This window comes from Scylla paramamosain, chromosome 44 (genome assembly GCF_035594125.1).
Source record: "Scylla paramamosain isolate STU-SP2022 chromosome 44, ASM3559412v1, whole genome shotgun sequence".
In the NCBI taxonomy this organism is placed as follows: Eukaryota; Metazoa; Arthropoda; class Malacostraca; order Decapoda; family Portunidae; genus Scylla; species Scylla paramamosain.
Window position 1 is genome coordinate 7936602 of NC_087194.1, and position 23773 is coordinate 7960374.

Here is a 23773-nt window from a genome sequence, read left to right on the forward strand (position 1 = left end):
GAGATCTTCACAAAAGTAGAGTCAGAATGTGCTCTACTTTGGAAGTAGTCAAAGAATTTCTTATATTCAGAGGAGTCAGGTGAGAGGTATACAGCATGGATAAATTTATTTTGAGAGTGACTCTGTAATCATAGCCAGATAGTGGAAAACTCAAAAGATTCAAGAGCGTGGGCACGAGAGCAGGTTAAGTCATTGCGCACATAAATGCAACATCCAGCTTTGGATTGAAAATGAGGATAAAGAAAGTAGGAAGGAACAGAAAAGGGGCTACTGTCAGTTGCTTCAGACACCTGTGTTTCAATGAGGAAAAGAAGATGAGATTTATTAAAGGAGAAGTGATGTTCTACAGATTGAAATTTAGATCTAAGACTGTGAATGTTGCAGAAATTAATGAAGGAAAAGTTGAGGAGGATTTCAAGACACTTAGGGTTGATACCAGAAGAGTAGTCTGACCTGGGGACATTTGTGGTCCCTTCCCCAGATGGGGACTCCAAGGCTGGTGTAGGAGTTGCCATGATTTTGAGTTTTGAGTAAAGAGTGTGTGTGTAATTAGGTGCTTGTAGTTTTGTGTGAAGAAAGAGTGTTGTTAAGAGGGCATGCCATGACTGCCCCCTTGTATTGTAAGAATTATCATTTTACCAGGTGCCTACTGCCTCCTCCTGGTACTTGTGTAGTACTAAAGTGTTGAATTTATATGGCAGAGTACTCAACAATAGTATGTAGGCAGCACATCATAATGTTAAACCATATTGTCCATCATTTTCCTTGCTTACTGATACTATTTTATTGTTGTCTGTGTTGGAATCAAAAGCAGTTTCAGGTAGAACAATGGTGATGCCTAATTATACTTGTCATTATTAGGTTATCAGGATAATGGTAAAAAAGAAGTATTTATTGGAAGACTAACTAAAAAGTACTTAAAAAGCAATTAGAAATCACAGATTTTTGAGGAGCGTTAATTCATTTTATTTTTTTTGTCTTTTTGATGTGGGACTGGATTATACTTAAGACAATTCCTTGAATCTTTATAATTTTGTGTTGTTCCAAGACAAACAGTTTGGTACCATTCATAACATGGCTCACACTCGAACACTTCACATCCATCAACCGAAATTCCTTTACATTCTTGACATATCCATGCCCCAGAAATATCGTCCTCCTTTCCCTTAAGTGTTGCATGAAGCATTGTAATTGCATCTTCATCCATGTATTTATAAACACCTTAAAGTGCATGCCAGGAAGCTTCTCTGGTTTTGTCTCTATTTCATCTTCTGTGACTTGTTTTCCTTCTCCTTCCACCTTTCTGACAGCTTCCTCATCTACAAACATGAGTAAAATTACTTTCTCTCATGCTGGAATATACAGGACTCTTGTTTGTTCAGGGTATTGCTGCTCATTCACAGATGCATTGCACGGTTCTTCTGCTGCAGTGATGTCATCTTCTTGCCTAAAACCATTCATGTCATCTTGTTTGTACAATTTAAATTTACTATGTAGTACAAGTTTTTTTTTATGCAATTTTTTTTTCAGTTTTGCATGTCCTTTGCTTACAAGAAAAACAACTTCATATGGGCCTATGTATTTTGCTTCTATTTTTCCTCCCTTTCAATGATTATTTTTGCTGTTTTTTAATTGTGCTAATGAGCCCTCAACTATTTCATTATATTTAGATGTATGTCTTTCATCACAGTTCTTCTTTTGCGTATTTTGAGCTTTAGTAATATTCATAGTGATTTTTTCTTCAGCTGCATTTTTTTTTCTAGCAACACTCTCTCTGTAAGTCTTTAACAGTTTCTGCTGTCGTTACCCTAGTTACACCGGGATCCTCATTTGTGTCAGCTAGTTAGTTTAGTTTGAAGTCACTGGATAGAAAGTTAGGTATCCTCCTTGGTCTGCTACTATTAATGTTATAATCATTCCTTTGGGGGTGTTAACCCTGTGACCTGAGAGTGATTGAGTAGTGTTTGTTTTCTTTTGTGACCTGAGAATGATAGAGTAGTTTAGTTTCTTTTGTGACCTGAGAGTGATAGTGTTTATTTTCTTTTGTGAACTGAGAGTGATAGTGTTTATTTTCTTTTGTGACCTGAGAGTGATAATGTTTATTTTCTTTTGTGACTTGAGAGTGATAGTGTTTATTTTCCTTATCTATTTTTCATTTAGACCGGTTCTATAATTCTGAAGGTTGAGATGGGTATTTCATATTGTTTATATATATATATATATATATATATATATATATATATATATATATATATATATATATATATATATATATATATATATATATATATATATATATATATATATATATATATATATATATATATATATATATATAAATTTTATCTATTTGTTGGTTATTTGGTTTTTGATTGTTATTGATTTATTGATTTATATTATTCATTTTTTTTACTTATTTAAATATGACCATGAAAGCAATGGCACACATTAAGCAGAAGTATTAAATGCAAGCCATATCAAAGTCATCATTCCTCTAATAGTGGAACAGTTGCCATGCCCACCATTTCCCACCACAATCTTAATTCCTCCATTCACCCTCTCACCTCTGCCCCATTCAGTCTGAGGTGCTACATCTTTCTCTTCCATCTCCTACTCATATTGTGTTCTTTATTTTAATTAAAAGGTCTTTCTGTTCAGTTTCCTCATATACACACTAATCTTGCTGTTTTCTTAGCCATTACTGTTTTTGTTTGGCCGGCTAACACTTCCATACCTATGTCACTTCATATAGTCTCACTGCATTTATATCCTCTCACCAGCATCCTGATTCCACAAATATGTAAGCATTCTTTTCATTAATCAGACACTGTATGTCCTAAAGTATCCTAAAACAGATAGGATGTTGACACAGTCATCAACATATGATGACCTATGGACACAAACACAAGCTGTCCACACTAGGGCTGGGTAGGAACTGGTTCTGGAAACAGTTCTGATGGTTCCTCCAGGAATCACTAGGAACTGGTTCCAATTCTTGGACACAGTTCTGCCTTAATGGTTCCAAATGAGTACTGATAACAGATATGCATGAGTTACAACATTTATGCAGTTTAAAATATGCATGTAATTATTAATATTACTTAGGAAGTCTTGCAAATGGTATCTACCAATGAACGAAGTAGTGTAATAGAATCAAATATAAATGTGTTCATGTGTCTAGTATTCAAAGAAATCGCGTGAATAATCTGAAAATATTTTGTTTATGTTAGTTAATATGAGGCACCTATTTAGTGTTGCCATAAGTGTAATCTTTTTTTGTACTTTGATTGGTAGATACTCTATGACATCATAACATGGGGTGTGTGTGTGTGTATATATATATATATATATATATATATATATATATATATATATATATATATATATATATATATATATATATATATATATATATATATATATATATATATATATATATATATATATATATATATATATATTAGTGCACTCCTGGTGACGCATTATAAGAGTTAAGACTGCCAAACGAGAGGAGGGTTATGACCTTTGTCCTCATGAGCAAATAAAAACTTTATCTATGTAGATATATAAAATATCTTATATATTGATTGTTCTGTAATCCTTCCTGTCTCAAAGTATGATGTAACATTTTTTCAAGCACCAAGGATTTTCAAATGCAGTGCATTAAAGATGCACATATTGAAATTATATCTAAATTTACAGTATTAGAGGAGCATTTATCATGTTTAAACCTAGTCACTTTAACAAAACAATGACATCAAACCAAATTAGATTAATTCCAGTGTGGAATTATATAGAGCACATGTTGTCTGATGTTGTATCATATGTGTCTGTAAAGACAAGCTGAAATGCAATAGAATTATATCCAACATGAAGCACTACACTAGACATCCCACAAGTTGATGTAAACCCAAGCATGTTTATTACTGATTAAATCCTGTGTGAGATAAGAGTAAACATAAACTAAATGGGCACCCATTCAGTATCCATCCCAGAGCCTGAGTCTCTTGGGACTGGGAGTTGGTACTTTGTAATCATCCCTGCCATTATTCTAGATGAGTCCCAGAACCACTACACCCTGGTAATCGCCAAACACCACACTGGCGGTTCTAAGATTCGGGTATTCACCAGCTGTGCTCTACCAGTTCCCTTGGAACTGGTTCTGGAACTAGTTCTGGAACCAGTTCTGACAGTTTTGCCCACCCAAGGAACCGGTTCCTTGAATACTTGAGTTATCAGTTCCTGCCCACTACTAGTCCACACCTGTACATACATACACATAGATTGGTTCTAAGTATGAGATCAATACTCACAGTAGTATGACAGATCTTTTCAACTACTAAGGAATAACATAACCTGTAGGACACATTTTTATTTGTTATAACTGAATATACACAAGTATAGAAATGAGACACACTTCTTTTCAGTCAAACAAAAGAATAACTCAAACCTCTCTTTGATACCACCAGAACATAATACCTTCACACATTTCGATGTATTGCCATTCATAGCTGATAAAATTATTCCATGCATATGGCTCTCATATCATAGGGTGCCCAATCGGTCCAAATGATTCAAATATGCTGCTAAAAGCTAAACTAGCTGCAAATTGTCCTCTGCAAATTGATTTTAAGTTAAACCTCTATTCACTATTTCTAATTTACATCCCTCTTTCATGCACTAACTAGTATTTTTTTCTACCTTGGCAGACCCTTTGCAGTCACCTTGGTCTTCTATATGCTGGGTAACGCCATCCTTCTACCCTGGAACTTTTGTATCACGGCTGAAACGGTAAAAGAGAGAGAGAGAGAGAGAGAGAGAGATGCGCTTTAATGCAACTGCCATTTTTAATTACTGAATCATTACTCTTGTGTTGGTTGTGGTAGCACTACTCAAGAGATTCCATGCTTTGCCATAAACTTTGTGGAGTTCCTGCAGTCTTCTCCCTTACATGATAAGTTGACAGGTGATGGAATCACATCCTTTAGCTTCGTCAGTACATTTGGTACAGAGTTGATATAAACTGTGTAAGACGATGACTTGAATTTGTATTGATGAGGAGGAGTAATAGTCTTTGGAGTTCTGTTCTTTATGATATTGTATAGTGATATGTATACACTGCGTCTGTAGTAGACGTGCTTTTGAGTACAACCCAGTTCACTACTTTAACCAACTCTTCTGACTATGGTTACATATTATCTTGTCTCTTAAGGAATCCAAATATCCTGAAACATGCTTCTTCTAGAAAGTGGGTACATGTCAAGCTCTGGGTTCATCTGTATTGCATAATGGCTTATTGGGTCATGGCAGAAGGTTTGGCATGAACCTGATGAGAACTGGGCATTGTCTACAACACGCTAATGATAAGTCCCTATATATATATATATATATATATATATATATATATATATATATATATATATATATATATATATATATATATATATATATATATATATATATATATATATATATATATATATATATAAAGAGGGGCAATGGCCACTGGCACAAAAAATGTTAGAAAAGTCCCACTGAGGTGCCACTCCCTAAAGAATAACATCAAAAAGATTATCAGATATTGGAGTCCCAACCCATGTGAAATTCTCTCTCTCTCTCTCTCTCTCTCTCTCTCTCTCTCTCTCTCTCTCTCTCTCTCTCTCTCTCTCTCTCTCTCTCTCTCTCTCTCTCTCTCTCTCTCTCTCTCTCTCTCTCTCTCTCTCTCTCTCTCTCTCTCTCTCTCTCTCTCTCTCTCTCTCTCTCTCTCTCTCTCTCTCTCTCTCTCTCTCTCTCTCTCTCTCTCTCTCTTGTTCTGTTTAGTGATATTTACTCCAGTATTTTATTTATTTATTTTTTTTTTTCTAACACAAAATACTAGCAAATTAAATAAATTGATTACACAATAAAACACTTCCAGGATTGGCACAGTGCCAACCTAACCAGGGGGCATATTTCTGAACTGCTGTCAGTATTCGGCCAGCCCCCCTTCTCCTGCTTTGGCCACTTCCTACGCTCCATCCACTCACTCACTAAAGGCATGATGCCACATCCCAATAAACTACTACAGTAATTTGGCCTTGATAAGACAGACACGGATTGTTGATTCATATCAAAACACTTAACCAGTAGTGGTAAGATATCTAGTCATAATACCATAGGCTATTGTTACTGAGAGGTAGGTAGATATTTGAGAGTTGATACCTACATTTTCATATTTTATGATAATAATTTGTGTTGTATTACTCAACATAGGCTAATTAAATTTGTATTAGTGTAATTTGTATTATTCAGCTAGTAGTCTTCTTTTGGAAATTGTATATAAGATAGACTGGCTGAAATGAATATACTTGGCTTGGTCTTAGTTTGTGAAGTAACCCCACTATTAGCCTTTATATCATGTCACTCCCTCAGATCACAGACCTAGAAGTAAGGAAAAAAGAAAAAAAGAGAAAAAGAAAAAAGGCTGTAGGTGCCACAGTTATTCACCCTACACAGTATACCTCATCCATACTTTCCCTAAAATTCCTTTACACATTCTGTTGCTGTTCTAGTCCCTTGTAAAATACTGAGTCCTAGCAAGAATTCTCACCCATTTTACATTCTCCTCTAACAACCTGTTCCATTCTTCTGTTCCTGTCTCTATCATAGCCCTTCTCTTTCTTTCATACTTGGGATACTTTAGTAGCTTGTGTTCTATTCTCATCCACAGCCCACTCACTCACACAGCATACCTTGCTAGCCCTGTTGGTCCACCTAAATGTCTTATTCACTTCTAGTGATTCAGTCCTCACCTTGTATAACAAAACACTCCCCAAACTACCAATGTAAAAGACTTCACTCTTAGGTCATTAGAGAATAGTATTAAGTTTGGCAGAATTTATTTTCATGCACAAACATTGACACCAGGAAAATATCCAATCAAGATCTGCATTTAATGAGTGGCCAAAAGATTAACTGATTGACTAATGATGTTTATTATTGAAAAATACAAAGGAAATGGGAGGTGCTGCCATCCCATCCCTCAAGCATTATGATCTAAGACATTATAAAGGTACATAGGTAAGATATACATAATTTATATATCAGGTACAATGGATAATATGTATATAATGAAACTGCCAGTAGGGAGTCACACCCTAAGTTCAAATCAATAATATGTATATAATGAAACTGCCAGTAGGGAGTCACACCCTAAGTTCAAGTCAAGGGACAAAGTTAGTGTGCTTTTAAAATACAAGAAAGGGTACCAGTGTCACACAGGATATATGGGTTAGCAAAAGAAGAGGGAATGGTATAAGGATATTGGACAAAGGCCATCATTGTCCCACTCTACAAGGGAATGGGAAGTAGAAGTGAATGTGGGAATTATAGAGGGATAAGTCTCTTAACTATAACTGGAAAACTGTATGGAAAAAATCATGATTGAGTGGATGCAGAAGATCACAGAAATTAGGACAAGCAAAGAGCAGGGAGGGTTTAGGAAGTGTAGGCATGAGTGGATCAGATTTTTGCACTCAGGATGGCAGTTGAAAAGATGTTAATGAAAGGGCAGAAAGTTTATGCTATATTCATGGACCTTGAAAAGGTGTATGACAGAGTTGATTGGACAGCATTGTGGGATGTGCTGAAGGTGTATGATGTGGGGTGGGAGTTTGTTGAATGGGGTGAAAGCTTTTTTATAAGAATGCAAGGGCATGTATCAAAGTGGATGGAGAAACGAGTGACAGTTTTGGAATACGAGGGGGTGTGCGACAGGGGTGTGTGATGTCCCCTTGGTTATTCAACATGTATATGGATAGTGTAATAAAAGAGATGAAAGAAAACGTTGGTGATGTTGGAGTGAAAATGTGTGTGAATGGTAGTAAATGGTTACTGAATACAATTCTGTTTGCAGATGATGCAGCCCTGAGTGCAGAAAGTGAAAATGACCTACAAAAACTGGCAAATGTGCTTGAAAGTGTGTGCAAGAAGAGGAAATTAAAGGTGAATGTTAGCAAAAGTAAGGTGATGGTGTTTGAAAGGAGCAAAAGTGGTTGATTTTGATTTTCTATATAGAATAAAATGCTCTAAGTAATGTAAAATTAGGTTGAATGGAGAAAAATAGAGGAGGTTAATAAATTTAAATATCTTGGTTTGATCTTGTGCAAGTATGAAAATATAGAAGGTGAGACGAGAGAAAGAACAGTACAAGGGAGGAAAGTGGTTGGATCTCTGGGATGCATGATGAAAGCAAGAGTGGTAAGCATGAAGGTAAAAAAGGGATTGTGCAATGGAGTAATTGTACCAACACTCACATAAATATATGATGCAAGTGAGACTTGGGTGTGGAATGAAAGACAAAGGTCAAGGATCCAAGCAGTTGAAATGAGTTACTTGAGAAATGCCTGTGGTGTGAGAAGAATGGATAGTGAAAACAATGAAACAGCATATAACAGATTTGGTATGTCAATTAAAGGTGAAAGAATGACATGTGGAGTGGTGGAGGGGATGAAGTGCAGCACCCTAAGGTGGTTTGGCCACTTAGAAAGAATGATAGAGAGCGAGTTGATAAAGAGGGTTTATATGAGTATGAAAGATGCGCTGAGTGCAAGAGGACGGCCCCCAGTGAAATGGGAAGACAGAGTGTTGGAATATGTGAGAGAAAGAGGTGAAAGGAGTATGAGAGGATTAGAGCATGTGAGGAGGGAGTGCAAGGGCAGGAATAAATGGAGACTCTTCTATCGTGGCCATTCTCTGGAGGGAGTTCCTAGGAACAGGCATCAGAGATAGATAGATAGATAGGTACCAGTATCTGAGCCAACTCACCATCTTAGATAGTTCCCACTGGCCTGGTGGCCTATAGTGTGATACTATCACAAAATGATATAGGGTGTGGCTTCCTGGTGTGTCGCAAAGTGTGCAAGGTGCAGGGGCAGCCTTACTAACCTCCCAATAATATTTGTAGCCTAGCCTCAAGTGCATAACAGCAATATCATATGCAACACTATGTCTCCCATAAGGGAAAGCACAGAGACTTGAGATTTGAACATAATGAACATTGCTGAGGCTGTCATTATGATAAGAAGCGAGTTGGGTGGTAACAGTGGCATCCATATGTGTCTAAGTCTACCCTTGATATAAGTATATTCAGAGGTAAAGAAAGGAGTAAGAAACAGCATTCTCCTGCCAGCTCTTTCACATGCAGTGGAGACATGGACATGGACTGCAGCACAGCAGGCACAAATTTGGAAATGACCTATCTGAGAGATGCATGTAGTGTGTCAAGATGGGATGGGGAGAGTAATGAGAATGTGTATGAAAGATTCGGTATGGGTACAATCCCAAATAAATAAGCCACATCCAGATTTATTACCATTAAGTGATCCATCACAAAGAACATGGATGGCTTCAGTATGAAAGTAAGTGGATAATTTGGTTAAAATATGGTCCTGCAGGACATGAGAAATCAAGAACACTTAGGCTTACCTAGATCTACTCATAGGATCATGAATAGGGCAGAACAAGGAAAAATCATAGACCAGCAGATGAAAGGCAATACAGTAAAATTACAGAAGTACATGAGACTTACTGTAGGTTAGTTGAAATGTGCTTTGGATTTTGCGAGGCACATCACGTCTGCTAGATGGTAGAGTTCACATGAGATACACTACACTTTGCCACACAGTCAGTCTTTAAAGATACAACTACCCACATGAAATATTATCTCCCAACCCTTCCAGTCAGTGAATTTTTGTTGTTAAACCAAGAATCATCAATTAACAAAGGGAGGGAGTGGAGGGCATGTGAACTCTACCATCTAGCAGACGTGATGTGTCTCGCAAAATCCGAAGCACATTTCAACGAACCTACGGTAAGTCTCATGTACTTCTGTAATTTTACTTCGGCAAATCACTTGTCTGCTAGATGGTGCCGTTCACATGAGATTTTAAAGTCATGTGGGTGTTGTATGTAAAGGGTTCTGTCAAAATTCATATTTTGTAAATAGGTGTAAATAAAAGTTCCTATTACAAAAACCCAATTTCATTTATGAAAATAAAACATGATTTTTACTGTTGATAACATTTCAAACCTTACATTATACTGAGCCTATCACTACTTCTTGAAAAGGGTCTATTTCCCCTTGTATATCCTTATTATAATATTTAGCAAATGTGGCTTCCTGCGTCCAACCAACTTTTGCCATGATGGTGGCAATATGCACATCCAGTGCCTTGGCCTTAGACACTGACACAGGTCTAATACTACCTGCTGTGTACCTCTTGGTATCAATCCCACATTTACATAACATGGTCTTAAACCACCTTGCCACCGTGTCCTTAGAAACACTCCTATGAGGTTTTATATAACTTATGAGTAGTCTCCCATCTGCATTTCCAGATTCTGTCCTTAGCCTCTCAGTTCTTTCGATATATTCTTTCATAGTCTTAACTACACACAATCTGTAATCCTGAGGATAAGCTTTAAACACAATAGTACGAACATTAAATTTTGGCCTGCATTGCTTGATGTTACCTCTTAACAAAACTGAAACAGATTCTTCCCCAAATGCAATATTCACCAGCAATAATAAGTGCAAAGTTTGGATCCTGGCTGCTTGTGTCATTGCCATCAGCATCGCCATTTTTAGCGACAAGTCTTTCAGTGTTAGGCTGTGTAGTGGTTCCATGAGTCTTATCTTTTGTAATACAAGTTTCACATCCCAGGTCGTCGCATACCTGGGTGTAGAAGGGCGTAAGTTGAAGACTCCCCGCAGAAATCTGTTGACGAGTGGGTGATTGTCCACTCTGCAGCCTTCCACCATAATTCCTATTGCAGATAGAGCCCCTCTCGCCGTGTTAATGCTTTCATAACCCACACCCCTTTGAAAGTTATGAGACAGAAAGTTTAATATATCTGCTACAGATGGTGCAATGGGATTAATGTTCCCTCTACTACAAAAGAGTGTCCACCTCTTGATGTGAGTGTTGTATTGTCTACCTGTTGCTGGTTTCCAAGAGGCCATAATGATTTCCGTACCTTCTTTAGATATGCCACATTCTCCAAGTTGTTTCCGGACAACTGACAAGCCATCAAATTTGTGTGTTTCATTATTGGGTGTTCCTCTGCAGTTGACGGATGCATTAGCACATTTTTCCTTCTCTGTATGACCCGAGGGTTGTCTACTAGCATCCGAAGGAGCACCCCCATCCACGGTTGTGATGGCCAAAGTGGCACTATGATCCATCCTCTGGTCCTTTCCTCCCTTAACTTCTGCAGACATCTAGAGATCAGAGAGAAGGGAGGAAAGAGGTAAACCAATTTAAAATTAGCCCACGGAATTGTAAATGCATCAATATATGCAGCCTCTGGATCTGGTGTCCATGCACAGAATGGAGTCATTTGTTTGTTCAAACGTGAAGCAAATAGGTCTATACAAGGATTCCCAAATATAGAACACAGTTCCTTAAATATCATCTCATTCAGCTGCCACTCATGTCTGTCATTAAAGGAACGTGATGCCTCGTCGGCCATGACATTACATTTGCCTGGTATGTGGGAAGCTGTCAGCCATACCCCATTACTAAGACACCATTCCCAGATGTCCCTACTAATGTCATCACAAACTATTGACTTAACACCTCCCATCTCATTCACGTAATTAATCGCTGTGGTGTTATCACATAACACCCTGACATGTAAACCTCTAAGGAGATGTGTAAAAGATCTCAATGAGAATAATATAGCCAATAATTCACGTGCATTAATGTGCGAACGCACCTCTTCAGGGGACCATCTGCCATTGGTAGTGATGCTATTTAGGCAACCTGCCCATCCTAGATTTGAAGCATCTGTGAACAACTCAGTATCTGGTGCATTTCTGAATATTTTCCTGTTTTGATTCTCCAATTCCTTAATCCACCAGTTTAAATCTGTTCTAATCTCCTCTGTAATGTTCATCCATCTATTAAAGTCTCCACATGCCTCTTCCAAAGCCTTGATCTAGTAAGTGGGCGTGAGTCTGACTGACTCCCGCCACTGGCTGCGTCCTTGAGCCTGGCTCGCAGTTGCCAGCTCTCACAAGAAACTAAAACTCCTACATCCCCTCAAGATTGTAAGGGGAACATACAAAATCTTAAGACAATGAGAAATACAAAACTGACAAGTCCAAATGATATAAAGGAAAGTAATTATTGTGTCACGTAGTCCTCCAGCCGCCTCGGTTGACGCCTGTGCCTCGGCTGTCGAGGCGGTGGAGGTGGAAGTGCTTCTGGCGTGAGTGGTTGCGGCTCTGGCTGTGGCGCGGCCTCTTTCAAGTGGCCGCGAGTGCGTATAGATATCCAACCACTCCCGTCCATTCTTACAGCGTACTGGCGGTAAGGATGGACCTCGACGACGGTACCAGACTTACTCCATGCCTTGCTGGTCTGGTCCTGAACCCATACACGGGCTCCCGGCTGCAGACGACATCATCAACGGCGCTGGCCCGGGCTCTGTTGGCGTATTTCCTCGTGACGCTGTGCCATCTGAGTCTCTCTCTCTTCTAGGGTCTGCTGCCACTCGGGGTTGACTTTGTAGTTCTGCTTGGCTGTGGGGACTCCATCTCTCAGCTGTCTGCCTGTCGTCAACTGTGCGGGTGATATTTTCCCTCTCCGCAGCGGGGTATTTAGGTATTGGAGGAGAGCCAGCGACACCTTGTCATTGTCTAGGCTGCCTCTGGTCCCCGTGTTGTTTCGCAACATCCTCTTGGCTGTCTTCACGGCCGCCTCCGCGCGGCCGTTAGATTGGGGGTACTGAGCGGAGGAGAGATGGGTCGCGACTCCCCACCTCACTCACAAGGTTTGTACCTCCATCAGTAGAGAGCTGCTCTGGGGTCCCCCATCTGGTGAAGAAGTGCCTCAGGTGCTTCATGATTTTACCAGAAGGGGCACCCGAGGGTAGATGTGCCACCTCCAGCCACCCAGTGAGTCTGTCAGCGTATACCAGGTAAGTTTGACCTCCCAGCTGGAATAAGTCCACCACCGTCTGCTGAAAGGGGTAGTCGGGGGGTGGCATGAGGATGAGGGGCTCAGGCGGTTGTGAAGGCGCGTTGGTGTTACAGGTGTTGCACATGGCCCGATGATGCTGCAGATCACCCTCTATCCCAGGCCAATATATTGTTTGCCTGGCCCTCCTCAGCATGGAGTCGAGCCCCTGATGGCTGGCGTGAAGACTGGAGGCTACTCGTTAACGTAGAGCCTCAGGGATGACGAGTCGCACACATCCCTGGTCATAGGTATAGGTGACTAGGCCACGGGACACTGCCAGTCTGTCCCGTATGCTGTAAAAAGGGCATAAGCAGGCGAGCTCCTGTGACTTGTGGGGCCGCCAGTCGCCGCTGCACACTCTTGAAACCAGCGACTGGTATGTGGGGTCCTCAAGCGCCACTTGTAACACCATTTCTTCATCGATGGTGGTGCACCCACTCAAGTCAAGGGCGGCTACCGCAGCTGCGGACATAGCTGCGGCAATAGCGACGTCTTGATCCTCATCCACCTCGTCCGGGGCAGCCTTGGCTGCGGGATACCTGGATAGGAAGTCGGCTGCTGCGTTGTGCTTCCCTGGCAGGAAGCGCATGGTGAATTTATACTGCAGGGTCCGTTCTTTTAGCCTGAAGAGCCGGGGGTTGGCGATGTCCTTTAGGGCCTTGTCACCAAATAACTTAACCAGGGGACGGTGGTCCGTGGCGATGACGAGGTTGGGGCACCCCAGGAGGAAATGCCGGGCCTTACGCAGGCACCATGCCACCGCCAAGGCCTCTCCCTCCACTGGCGCGTATCCTGCCTCGGCCTGGGTGAGGTGCCGACTGCCACATAACGCCAGGCGCCACCCTCCCTTGCAGCAGAGGGGGGCATTGGCTGGCGAGCAGGAGCAGTATTGTTGCATCACCACGAACCTGATGCCATCCTTGCACCAGTCCGTGATGGCGATAGTGGGCCGGGTCTTGTCGTAATATGCCAGCCCCTGCTTGGCTGGCTGACAGATGACCTCCTTTACTTGCGTGAATGTCTTGAGGAGGCACTCGTCCCAGTAGACGCTCTTGCCTGCTGGCTTCTTCAGCAGGGCCCTGAAAGGCGACATGAGTGGGACCGTGGCCAGGAAGGGCGCCAGCTGGTTCACGAAACCAAACCATGAGCGCACGTCGGTGATGGATGACTTGTCTGGCATTGTGAAGTCCCTGACGGCGGTGAGGCGCTCTTTAGTCGGCTTGTATGTGTCCCAGGCCAAGTGGTAGCCAACGAAGTCGATCTCCCTCTGGCAGAAGCGAAACTTCTCCGGTTTCAGTGTCACTCCGGCCTTGGCACACACCTCCAAAAAATCGTAGACATGCCAGAAAGCTTCCTCCACGCCTGTGTCATAAAGGAGCGTGTCGTCGACACACTTGTGCTTCCGTGGCAGGTCGATGATGGCGTCGTCGAACCTTTTGGTGTAGGCGTCCCCCACCGCACAGTGCCCCATGGGTGTCCTGCAGTATTGGTACTTGCCCCATGGTGTAATGAAGGTAGTGAGGCGTCTGCTCTCCTCGTCCAGCTCCACCTGGTGGAACCCCCAGTGTGTGTCTGCCACAGTTTTGTAGGTGTGGGCCGGGATCCCAGAGGCCATATCGAATGGTGCAGGAGTGTGGTGGGTCTCCCGTTGGCAGCACGCGTTGAGCTTCTGGAAGTCTACCGAGCGGTGTGGCTTGCCAGACTTTTTCGCGACCACCACCATCCTGGCACACCACTCTGTGGCCTCTCCTGCAGGGGCAGGACGGATAACGCCTTTCCGAACGTCCTCATCTAGCTGCCGCTTGACCTCCACCTCCCAGTGCTTCGGGACGGAGGCTGGGGTGTGGCAGGCATAGGGGGTTGCGTCGGGGGACAGGTGGATGTGATGAGGAGGTCCCGCCATGACTGGCAGGGGATACTGGTCGGTGTCGAAGGTGGATGTCGAGAAATGCCCGAGAAGCCACTCCTGTAGCATTGGCACGTTCTCCTCCAGAGGCGGAAGCAGCATGGTGTTTGGTCTGGGTGGCGCGGCGGCTGGTCTGGATGGCGGGGTGGGGCCGCTGCCGCTCACGCTCGCCACCTCCCTGACTGGAGGCTGCGGGAAGTCCGCGTGTACCAGACCCAGATCCTTGCAGGCGTCGAGGGACAAGTAGATCTTATCCACCGACTTTACGAAGTACACGTCCCGCTGGGTAGAGCGGCCAGGGATGCTGAAGTGGCATGTCGTGGCTCCCAAGGTGGGCAGGTTAATTCCGGCGAGGTCGCACAAGTCGGTGTGCTCCTGCAGCTGCCTGGGTGAGAGGCCCAGAATCCTCAATAGCGTGGGGCCAGCCACACACACCTGCGCACCTGTATCCGCGATGGCTGTGGTGGGATGCTGTGGGCCGCCCTCCGGTCTGGAGACGAGGATCTGAAGCTGTGGCTGGCGTGTCACTTTGGCGGTTGCCACCACCACACTGGCCACTGCGCCCTTCCTTGCAGGCTTTCTTTCCCCTTTGCACACTGCTTGGAAGTGGCCCAGCTTTCCACAAGCACGGCACGTGGCATTAGCTGCTGGGCAGGAAGCCTTGCCAGGCTGGTGCCGCTCGCCGCAGTAACCACACGGGCGATGGCGGGCTTTTCTGGGGCCAGCCGTGGCGATGACGTCATCATCACTCGTGGCGCCGCTCAAGGCATCACTAGCAGCAGCCCCGGGGTGGCGGTTTGGCGGGAAACTGTGAGCGTCCCTCTGAGCTGCCTCAAACGCCACACAATATGACCGGAGACTGTCGACGTCCCTAAACTGTACATGGCACTGAAAGACCTCGCGTCGTAGGGCCGGCTCATGCAGCCCAGCGATGAGCTTTCGCACTAGCATGTAATCACTCAAATCCTTGTCACAGTCCGGGCACTGAAAAGCACAGTCAAGCACCATCTGGGAGCACTTAGTGAAGTAGTCACTCACTGATTCTCCCACGGCCTGCTTGACACCAAAAAAATTTGACCAATGCACTGCCTGGTTCGCCGTACGTAGTACTAACCTGCTGATGCTTTCCAGGGCCTCAGCAGCGGAAGTGGCGTCCCACTGAGCCTTGGGGTACCTGGCGTCGAGCGCTTTCTGTAGCTCAGGGGCACACAGAAGCCGAATGTAACGTTCGGCGTCTCCATCACCGACAGCGTTGAGTTCAATCCAGTCTTCTAAGGATCGATGCCATGTCCTGAAGTCTGCTGCAGACATGTCCAGGTCGCACTTGTCCAGCCCAGCTGTACTGAAGACCTTGCGTCTTGGCGTCCCCATTGCTGCAACGTCTCGTCGCAAGGTTTCAATGGCTCCCTGCTGGGATAGCAGGAACGTCTGAGCCTGTGCTAGGAAGCCTGCTCCCTCTCTCCTTCTTCCAGAAGCGGCAGGGAACCGTGGGCGTCTTGGAGTGGCCATCGTGGACGTAGGAAGACTGCTATCACTGCGCCATGTTGAGTGGAAAAGAAACACAGAGTAGCTGGACGCGACTGTGATGGTAGCAGGCGTACAGTAAGTGGGCGTGAGTCTGACTGACTCCCGCCACTGGCTGCGTCCTTGAGCCTGGCTCGCAGTTGCCAGCTCTCACAAGAAACTAAAACTTCTACACCCATCTTTACAGCTGGGATTGCTGCCACCAGCAGGCCAATCATTCTTGCCACAATTCTAATTTTTTTCTTTCTGTCTATTGACTAAAAGATAGATAGATAGATAGATAACTTTATTGTCAAGATGCAGCATAATAAGCTTACAAATTGAAATTTGCTTTGGCCAGAGCTCCGTACAATATAAGTTGAGTAAAAGTATATAAAAATTATGTTAAAAAGTATTTACAAAATAAAAGTTAAAATGATTGAAAGTTAAGATAATTGCACATCATACTAAGGTTACATACATGTATTAGATATATCACAGTCACACATCTATTGCACAATTGCTGTTTTAGTGTTGGTGATTATAGAGCATGATGCTTTTTGGCACAAATGAGTTCTTATATCTGTTCGTGCGTTGAGTCGGCAGAGCTAATCTTCTGCCTGACCTGAGGAATACATAGCAGGAGTGGAGGGGATGAAATGAATCGTTCATGATTTTTTCAACCTGCTTCATAGATTGTTCAAGGAACAGCTTATCTAATGGTTTTGTTTCTGCACCTAATTTCCGTGATTTTCGCACAATCTTTTTAAGCTTACTTTTATCATGACATGTTAGCTTGCCATACCAAGTGGTTAAGGAGAAACCTAATAGTGACTCTATTGTAGACTTATAAAAGAGGCTGATTATATGTCTATCTACATGCAGGTTGTTTAAAATACGTAAAAAATAAAGTCTCTGCTTACATTTCTTGAATACCATATTGGTATTTGCACTACCTTTTAGTTGATTATCAATCATAAGACCTAAATATTTGTACTCTTCTACTCGGTCTACAGTTTCTGAATCAATTATAATAGGATCAGGTATGCTGCGATTTTTGGTTCTATAATCTATGATCATCTCTTTGGTTTTCTTTATGTTGAGATCAAGATAGTTTGATTTGCACCAATCCACAAATTGGTTGACTTGGGACACATATTCATCACACTTATCATCCGAAATTTTACCAAGTATTACAGTGTCGTCAGCATATTTAACAATTGTACAATTACTACATACACTTCTACAGTCGTCAGTGTATAGGCTGAAAAGAACAGGGGACATGACGCAGCCTTGTGGAGCTCCTGTGTTAGTTGTTAATATATTGGACTTAACATTGTACAACGTGGTATACTGAGGTCTTTCACTTAAAAAACTAAAAATCCATCTCAAAACATAGCTATTTACGTTCATTGCTTTTAATTTGTTTAAAAGAATGTGGGGTTGCATAGTGTTAAATGCAGAACTGAAGTCCACATACAAGATTCTAGCTTGTGTATTTTGTTTATCCAAATGTTTACTTATTTCATTCATTAAAGTTAAACTTGCATCTTGAACACATCTGTTTTTACAATATGCAAATTGAAAGGGGTCCTTAAAATTGTCAACACTGTCACATATAATATTCCTTAAAATATCTTCTAAGCATTTCATGATATTGGAAGTTAAAACAACGGGTCTAAAGTCATTAAAAACTTTGGGAAATTTCACTTTCGCAATGGGTTTAATTTCAGACTCCTTCCATTTGAGTGGCACGATACCATGGTCTATAGAGTGCTGAAAGAGTGACCTCAGCACTGGAGCTAACTGTTCTGCACAACACTTGAGTGCCCTGGCTGGCACACCGTCAGGACCTGTCGCCTTGCTAGCTCGAACCCGCTTTAGGGATTGCAATACACATTTTTCTGTTATTAAAATCTTTTCACTTGAAATGTTCTGAGTGTCTGATATAATATTATTACACTCCTCACTAAAATTATACCTCTCAAACCTAGCAAAGAAGGAATTCATTTCGTTAACGTAAGTGGTTATGTCTTGTGGATATGGTATATTTGTCTTTTCTTTATGTCTTTATGCTGTATAATCTTATCCCTCCTACGCGCCGGCAAGGTAACTGTCATGGCCACCGAATCTATCACATTACCTAAATACTCAATACGCGTAGTGGGACTCAAAACAGATTTCTCCACATTTATGCAGAAACTTACACTCTGCAACAACTGAATGGTGTCATTCATGCAATCAAAACATCTCGGCAAAGAGCTATGACACAGAAGCATATCATCAATATAACTAGTGATGTTGTGGCCTTTATGCCTAAGTGTAGAGAAAACTGGCTTCAGAAGTTTTGTAAATAGACGAGGACCATCCGAAAACCCGTTAGGTAGACATGTGAACTGGTAAATCTTATCCAACCATCTAAAACACAGATATTTTTTGTTGTTCCTCTGCAATTTTTACTGAATAATAGGCTTTCTTAAGGTGTATAGAAGCCATATAATCTCCTTGACTAAGCAACTGTAATGCTTGTTCAAAATTTTCCATTTTAAAATGAGTATATTCTACATGCCTGTTCAGTTTTTCAAGATTTAACACCATCCTATAATAACCAGTCTTATTCTTCCTCAGAAAACTGGTGAAAGTATTTGTTGATCCTGTCTATGTGTCTCTATGATGGCCTTTATCTCTAACAATTTTTTAACCTCCTGATGCATAATCAGTTTATCTTCCTCACTAAAGACATACTGTATATCCTCTCTAAATAAATATCCGATATTAGCTTCATCTATATTCAGATGACAATGTTCCACCATATCCAAAATGAACAGGTCACTTGTAATCACACGCCATTCATTGATAAACTTGTGAAGTTGCCCAGCCTCAAATTGTTCTCTCACCTGGGTTAACGCCGGGGGTTGTGTTGACCCCGGCCTCTCACGTTTTTTGTTGTCCAAGCTTGAGCAGGGTAGGAGCGCCTGTGTTCACCACTGGAGGGCATCCTGTGAAAACCATATGGCTGATATCTGGATGGGAATCCAGATATGGGCCTTGGCAAAAAAGTTACGTTGTTTACCTCCACCAAATCTGCCACTGCTTGCAGTCCAAGATGTAGGCTTCTTAAAAGTGAACTTGGTTTTCAGCCTTTCTGCTTCCTCAATATTTCTGGTGGCTTGTGACAGGTCATTCCCAAACAATAGACCCGTCATGGGAGCCTTGTCAGCACACAAATGAGAATATTTGGGATTAATGTCCCTTTTTATGATATGTCGCCTGGTCAAGTTATTTCTGTAGTGGGCATTACCCAATAATGCCAATGCACCATTGAGCATGGCCACCTCATTTGCAATAATTTGGTGCTCTTCATCACGTGCCACCTTGTCTAGCACAGGAAGCGATTTTACAACAATAGTAGCTGCCTTGGTAATATCTTTTCCCACTTCCCTTAAGCGGAAGTCTGCCTTCTTTGCCTCTACAGGCAGCGCGTCCAGGATCTGTGGGTTGCAATCCACTTGAGTTAATGCATGGCAGTTACTTGGTCTAAATGTCACCTCATCCTCTACAATGGCTTTGTAATCTTCCTGCCTCATGCCATTAATAAACAGGTGGTTCACCATTGCAGCAATTTCCTTGTCAAGTTCTTTTGAGACAGTTTCCGTGGGTCCGTAATTCTTAGCACCTTGTAACAATATACTATCATGAGGAACATCCCTCTGGATTTCCTCTTCCTCATCACTGTCCTCCCTCAGTGGAGCTCTAAATCCAGAAAATCCTGCCTGTGATTCCTGAGAATCAGGCACCAAAGTATTATTTGACACCAACAGGGGAGCATTGTTATGAACTGCTTTTGACTTCACAGCCCTATTTTCCTTCTTAAGCTTGTCCATGTCTTTCCTCAACTCAGTCAAAGCATCCATAATCATGCCCAAAGAAGCGTATTTTGGAGAAGGGGAAGGTGACCGAGAGTAACTTAACCTCTCATGACGAGTAGAACGGCTCTTGGATCTGGATCTTTCTTCATCATGTTTACTCCCCTTGTGTAGTTCCTTTACCTTAGCTGAGGTGCGTGGCATGCTGGTAGTTCTGAATCTCTCAGGACTGGGGCTAGCATCAGAAGGCGTCCTAGACATGGTGGCTAATGTAAACAAGACGCCACCCCTTGTAACAGCAGTTCTTTTTATAACCCCACGGGTGCCTTAACCTCACACACAGGGCAACTGTAAATCAAAAATTTTTTCGTTATAGTAATCTGGGAAGTCAAATGCCCCCAGGCTTGTAAATAAGGCAATATTCCTCTTGCCCCAATAATGGGTAACAAGATGGAACCATCTCGCACCTATGTCGGCTCACGAGAGTGCCCAAATATTGTTATATATATATAGCATAAAATATTTGCCAATAATCCACCTTATACCAAGTAACGGATATCATATAACCAATAATCCGCCCTTATACAAGATAACGGATATTTATAGTACATAATCCGCCCTTAAATCAGGTAACGGATTCAAATAGGCAACACTCCGCCCTTATCAGGTAACGGATATCCATAGGCAATACTCCGCCCTATAATCAGGTAACGGATAACTAAAGACAATACTCCACCCTTATAACAGGTAATGGAAATCATAATACACAATCCAAACAAGAAAACTGTAATATTCCTATCACTCACCGATAACAGAAGTTGTAACAACTTAACAGGAGGCGGGACCGACGTCCGACTTGTGTGGTGTCTGCGTAGTAACTGACTGTGTGGCGAAGTGTAGTGTATCTCATGTGAACGGCACCATCTAGCATACAAGTGATTTGTCGAAGTAAAATCTCTCTTATCCGGCATCAACGGGACCGCCGACATGCCGGATACTTGAATATTGCTGGATACTTGAATAAAAATGAAATTATGTCCACAATCACCACCCTACACTCATGCATCTTACCATAACAAAGATCAGCTAATCTTAATCAGCAGCTGAACCGATCTGCTGCTTAAGTGTAAGCACAACACGCTTCCTCTTTTCTACAACTTTAGGCATGATGAAGGCATCAGGCGATAAACAGTGCACACGCGGGACTGAGTCACTCAGTAAACACAGTGCAGTGGGCCACGGGTGGCACGAAGCAGTGCGCTCAGGTGGCGAGGGGACAAAGTATGCCTCGCACGGGAATTTTAATCGATTTTATGAGTACACATTGATTTTTTATTGATTTTAAGGCTCGGGAAAAGATGTGCCAGATACTTGAAGCTGCCGGATACTCGAATGCCAGATGAGAGGGATTTTACTGTACCTAACCACATCACTAATGAAAAAAAAAAAAAGTCCATGAGAACTGCCATTTCCTCAAGCTATACACAATAATGCAGATGCACATAACATCTCAGAAATGCTTAGCTAGGCACTGGTGTCAGTGGCATTTGGTTGGTTTTCCTCCAAATATCCTAAAGATGTTTCACTGATCGCTGTGTTGGATATATCTACCAAAGTTAAGTGCAACTTTTCCTGATGGCATCCTGAAGCCTGTTATTCCTGAGATGAAACATTGGAAAAAATTGCTGGTTACCTTCACATAATATATGAAAACGGAACAACACCATACAACAATCTATACAAATACTGTAGAAACAGCATTGATCTCACTCCACATGGGTGACAATCTATCGTTTCATTTTTTTTCTTTAGCTACATGGCTGGGGATGATAAGTAAACAGCATGACTTCAACTTCTTAGCTTTACAAAGTTTTTTTTTACTAATCAAAAAGGCTTAATCATGCCCTTACATAAATATGTGTAGTTAACTCACCTACATCATAATATTAAAAAAAACTCTCCTAGGTTTCTGGGAGCACTCATAGTTCTTGTTATGCAGATGCAGACTGATTGTGGTTGTGTTCCCCATTGATGGTTATGAAGCAAGGATGACTCTTAACTTTTGGATCCTTGTGTATTGTGTTTTCCGTGATCAGGTTAATCTGGATGTTCATTGTAACAGCATCTGAAATACATAATCAGAGGTTGTGAAGGTTTGATCACAGGAGATTTAAGTCTACCAGATATTAACTGGAACCCTCAAACTACAACTGCGCCAGACAACTTACAAGAACAATAATTCCTTCATTCCATAAATGAATGATGCATTCCTAACAAATTATGTCAGTGAAGCACTCATAAAAGAACATATCCACAGACCAAGCACACTATCACATAATCACAATCAGGTTTTTTTTGAGGGGGAGGCAATATAAAAACAACATGGCCTCCTAAAATATAATAGGGAAAACATTCCTACAACAACTAAAACTAAAGAAAATTCCTAAATTAACTCAAGTTAACCTAGCATAGCCTAACTGGACCTAACCTAACCTAACCTATTCTTAATGGGCATTATTTCTATATGAAGCATCCTCTGATTTTAAGGACAAAACTATTTTCTGGTAAGTTTTGATGCATTCTGCATTAATCCGTGAATTGTTTCTCAAGCAACAAAGTCAGGGATTTAGGTCAGGTTAGGTTAGGTTAGATTCATGTAAAGTTAAGATAGGTTAGATTTAGTTAGGTGGGATTAGGTTAAGTTATTGTTACATTAGGCTTACTTCTATTAGTCTCTGGCTTCATATTATAGTTCCAGGGCATATATTTTGAGGCAAAAATTGCATTTGTGAAAGGGAGAAAAGGGGATGGAAATAAAAAAAAAAAAAAGCTAATGATTAGCAAGAGAAATGGTTAGCAGATTAATTAAATGCTTCAAACCTACAACCAAAAATTGCTTCATCCTTAAAACTGGAGGATACTTTAAATAAAAAGTTTACTTTCTACGGAAATAATTACTTTTAGGCCAGAAAAGAATAGTTCCTCCTTACCAGACCACTCACATTTCCTATATTTTAACCAAAGGAGATTGGAGTACATGTCTTTAAAGGTAAATTTTTACCATAACCCTGAGCAAAAAAAAAAGACTACAATAAATAAGTTTTTGAAAATTGACTAACCTTACATAAATATCTTACCTCACCTAACACTATATGATCAATGATGCTCAGTTTCATATTGAGCATGGAAAGTGTTAAATAAGCATTGCAAAGAGACTGTTGGGTTGATTACTGTCATGATCAGGTTTAGCTACCATCATGCTGGACTTACTTTATTATTAAAAAGGGATTAAGGTTAAAGCTGTGATAATGTTAGAATGGTTAAGTGGGTGTTTAAGAATTGTTCATTAAATACATACCCAGTGAAAGATTTTCTCAATCCCTTGTGTCATCTGTCTGCATGCATGCATTTAAATATCTTGTGATAAGAGACTCTCTTGAGGGTAAATACTGCCTTGAAGCTGAGACACATGTGGTTTTTCTTGCAGTATGTGT

At 41.7% G+C, this 23773-nt stretch overlaps 1 protein-coding gene across 6 annotated transcripts in view; it reads left to right on the forward strand.

Annotated features, from left to right (window-relative positions):
- Positions 1–23773, forward strand: part of LOC135094048 (equilibrative nucleoside transporter 1-like) — a 199579-nt gene that overhangs the window by 22498 nt on the left and 153308 nt on the right. For 3 of the 6 annotated variants that reach the window (XM_063993791.1, XM_063993796.1, XM_063993795.1), the window contains exon 2: positions 4710–4791. In XM_063993791.1, the coding sequence (XP_063849861.1) occupies positions 4710–4791 (82 nt within the window). Of the gene's footprint in view, positions 1–4709; positions 4792–7894; positions 7984–23773 lie in introns of all 6 variants that reach the window. The other 3 variants (XM_063993793.1, XM_063993792.1, XM_063993794.1) reach the window with 2 other exon arrangements.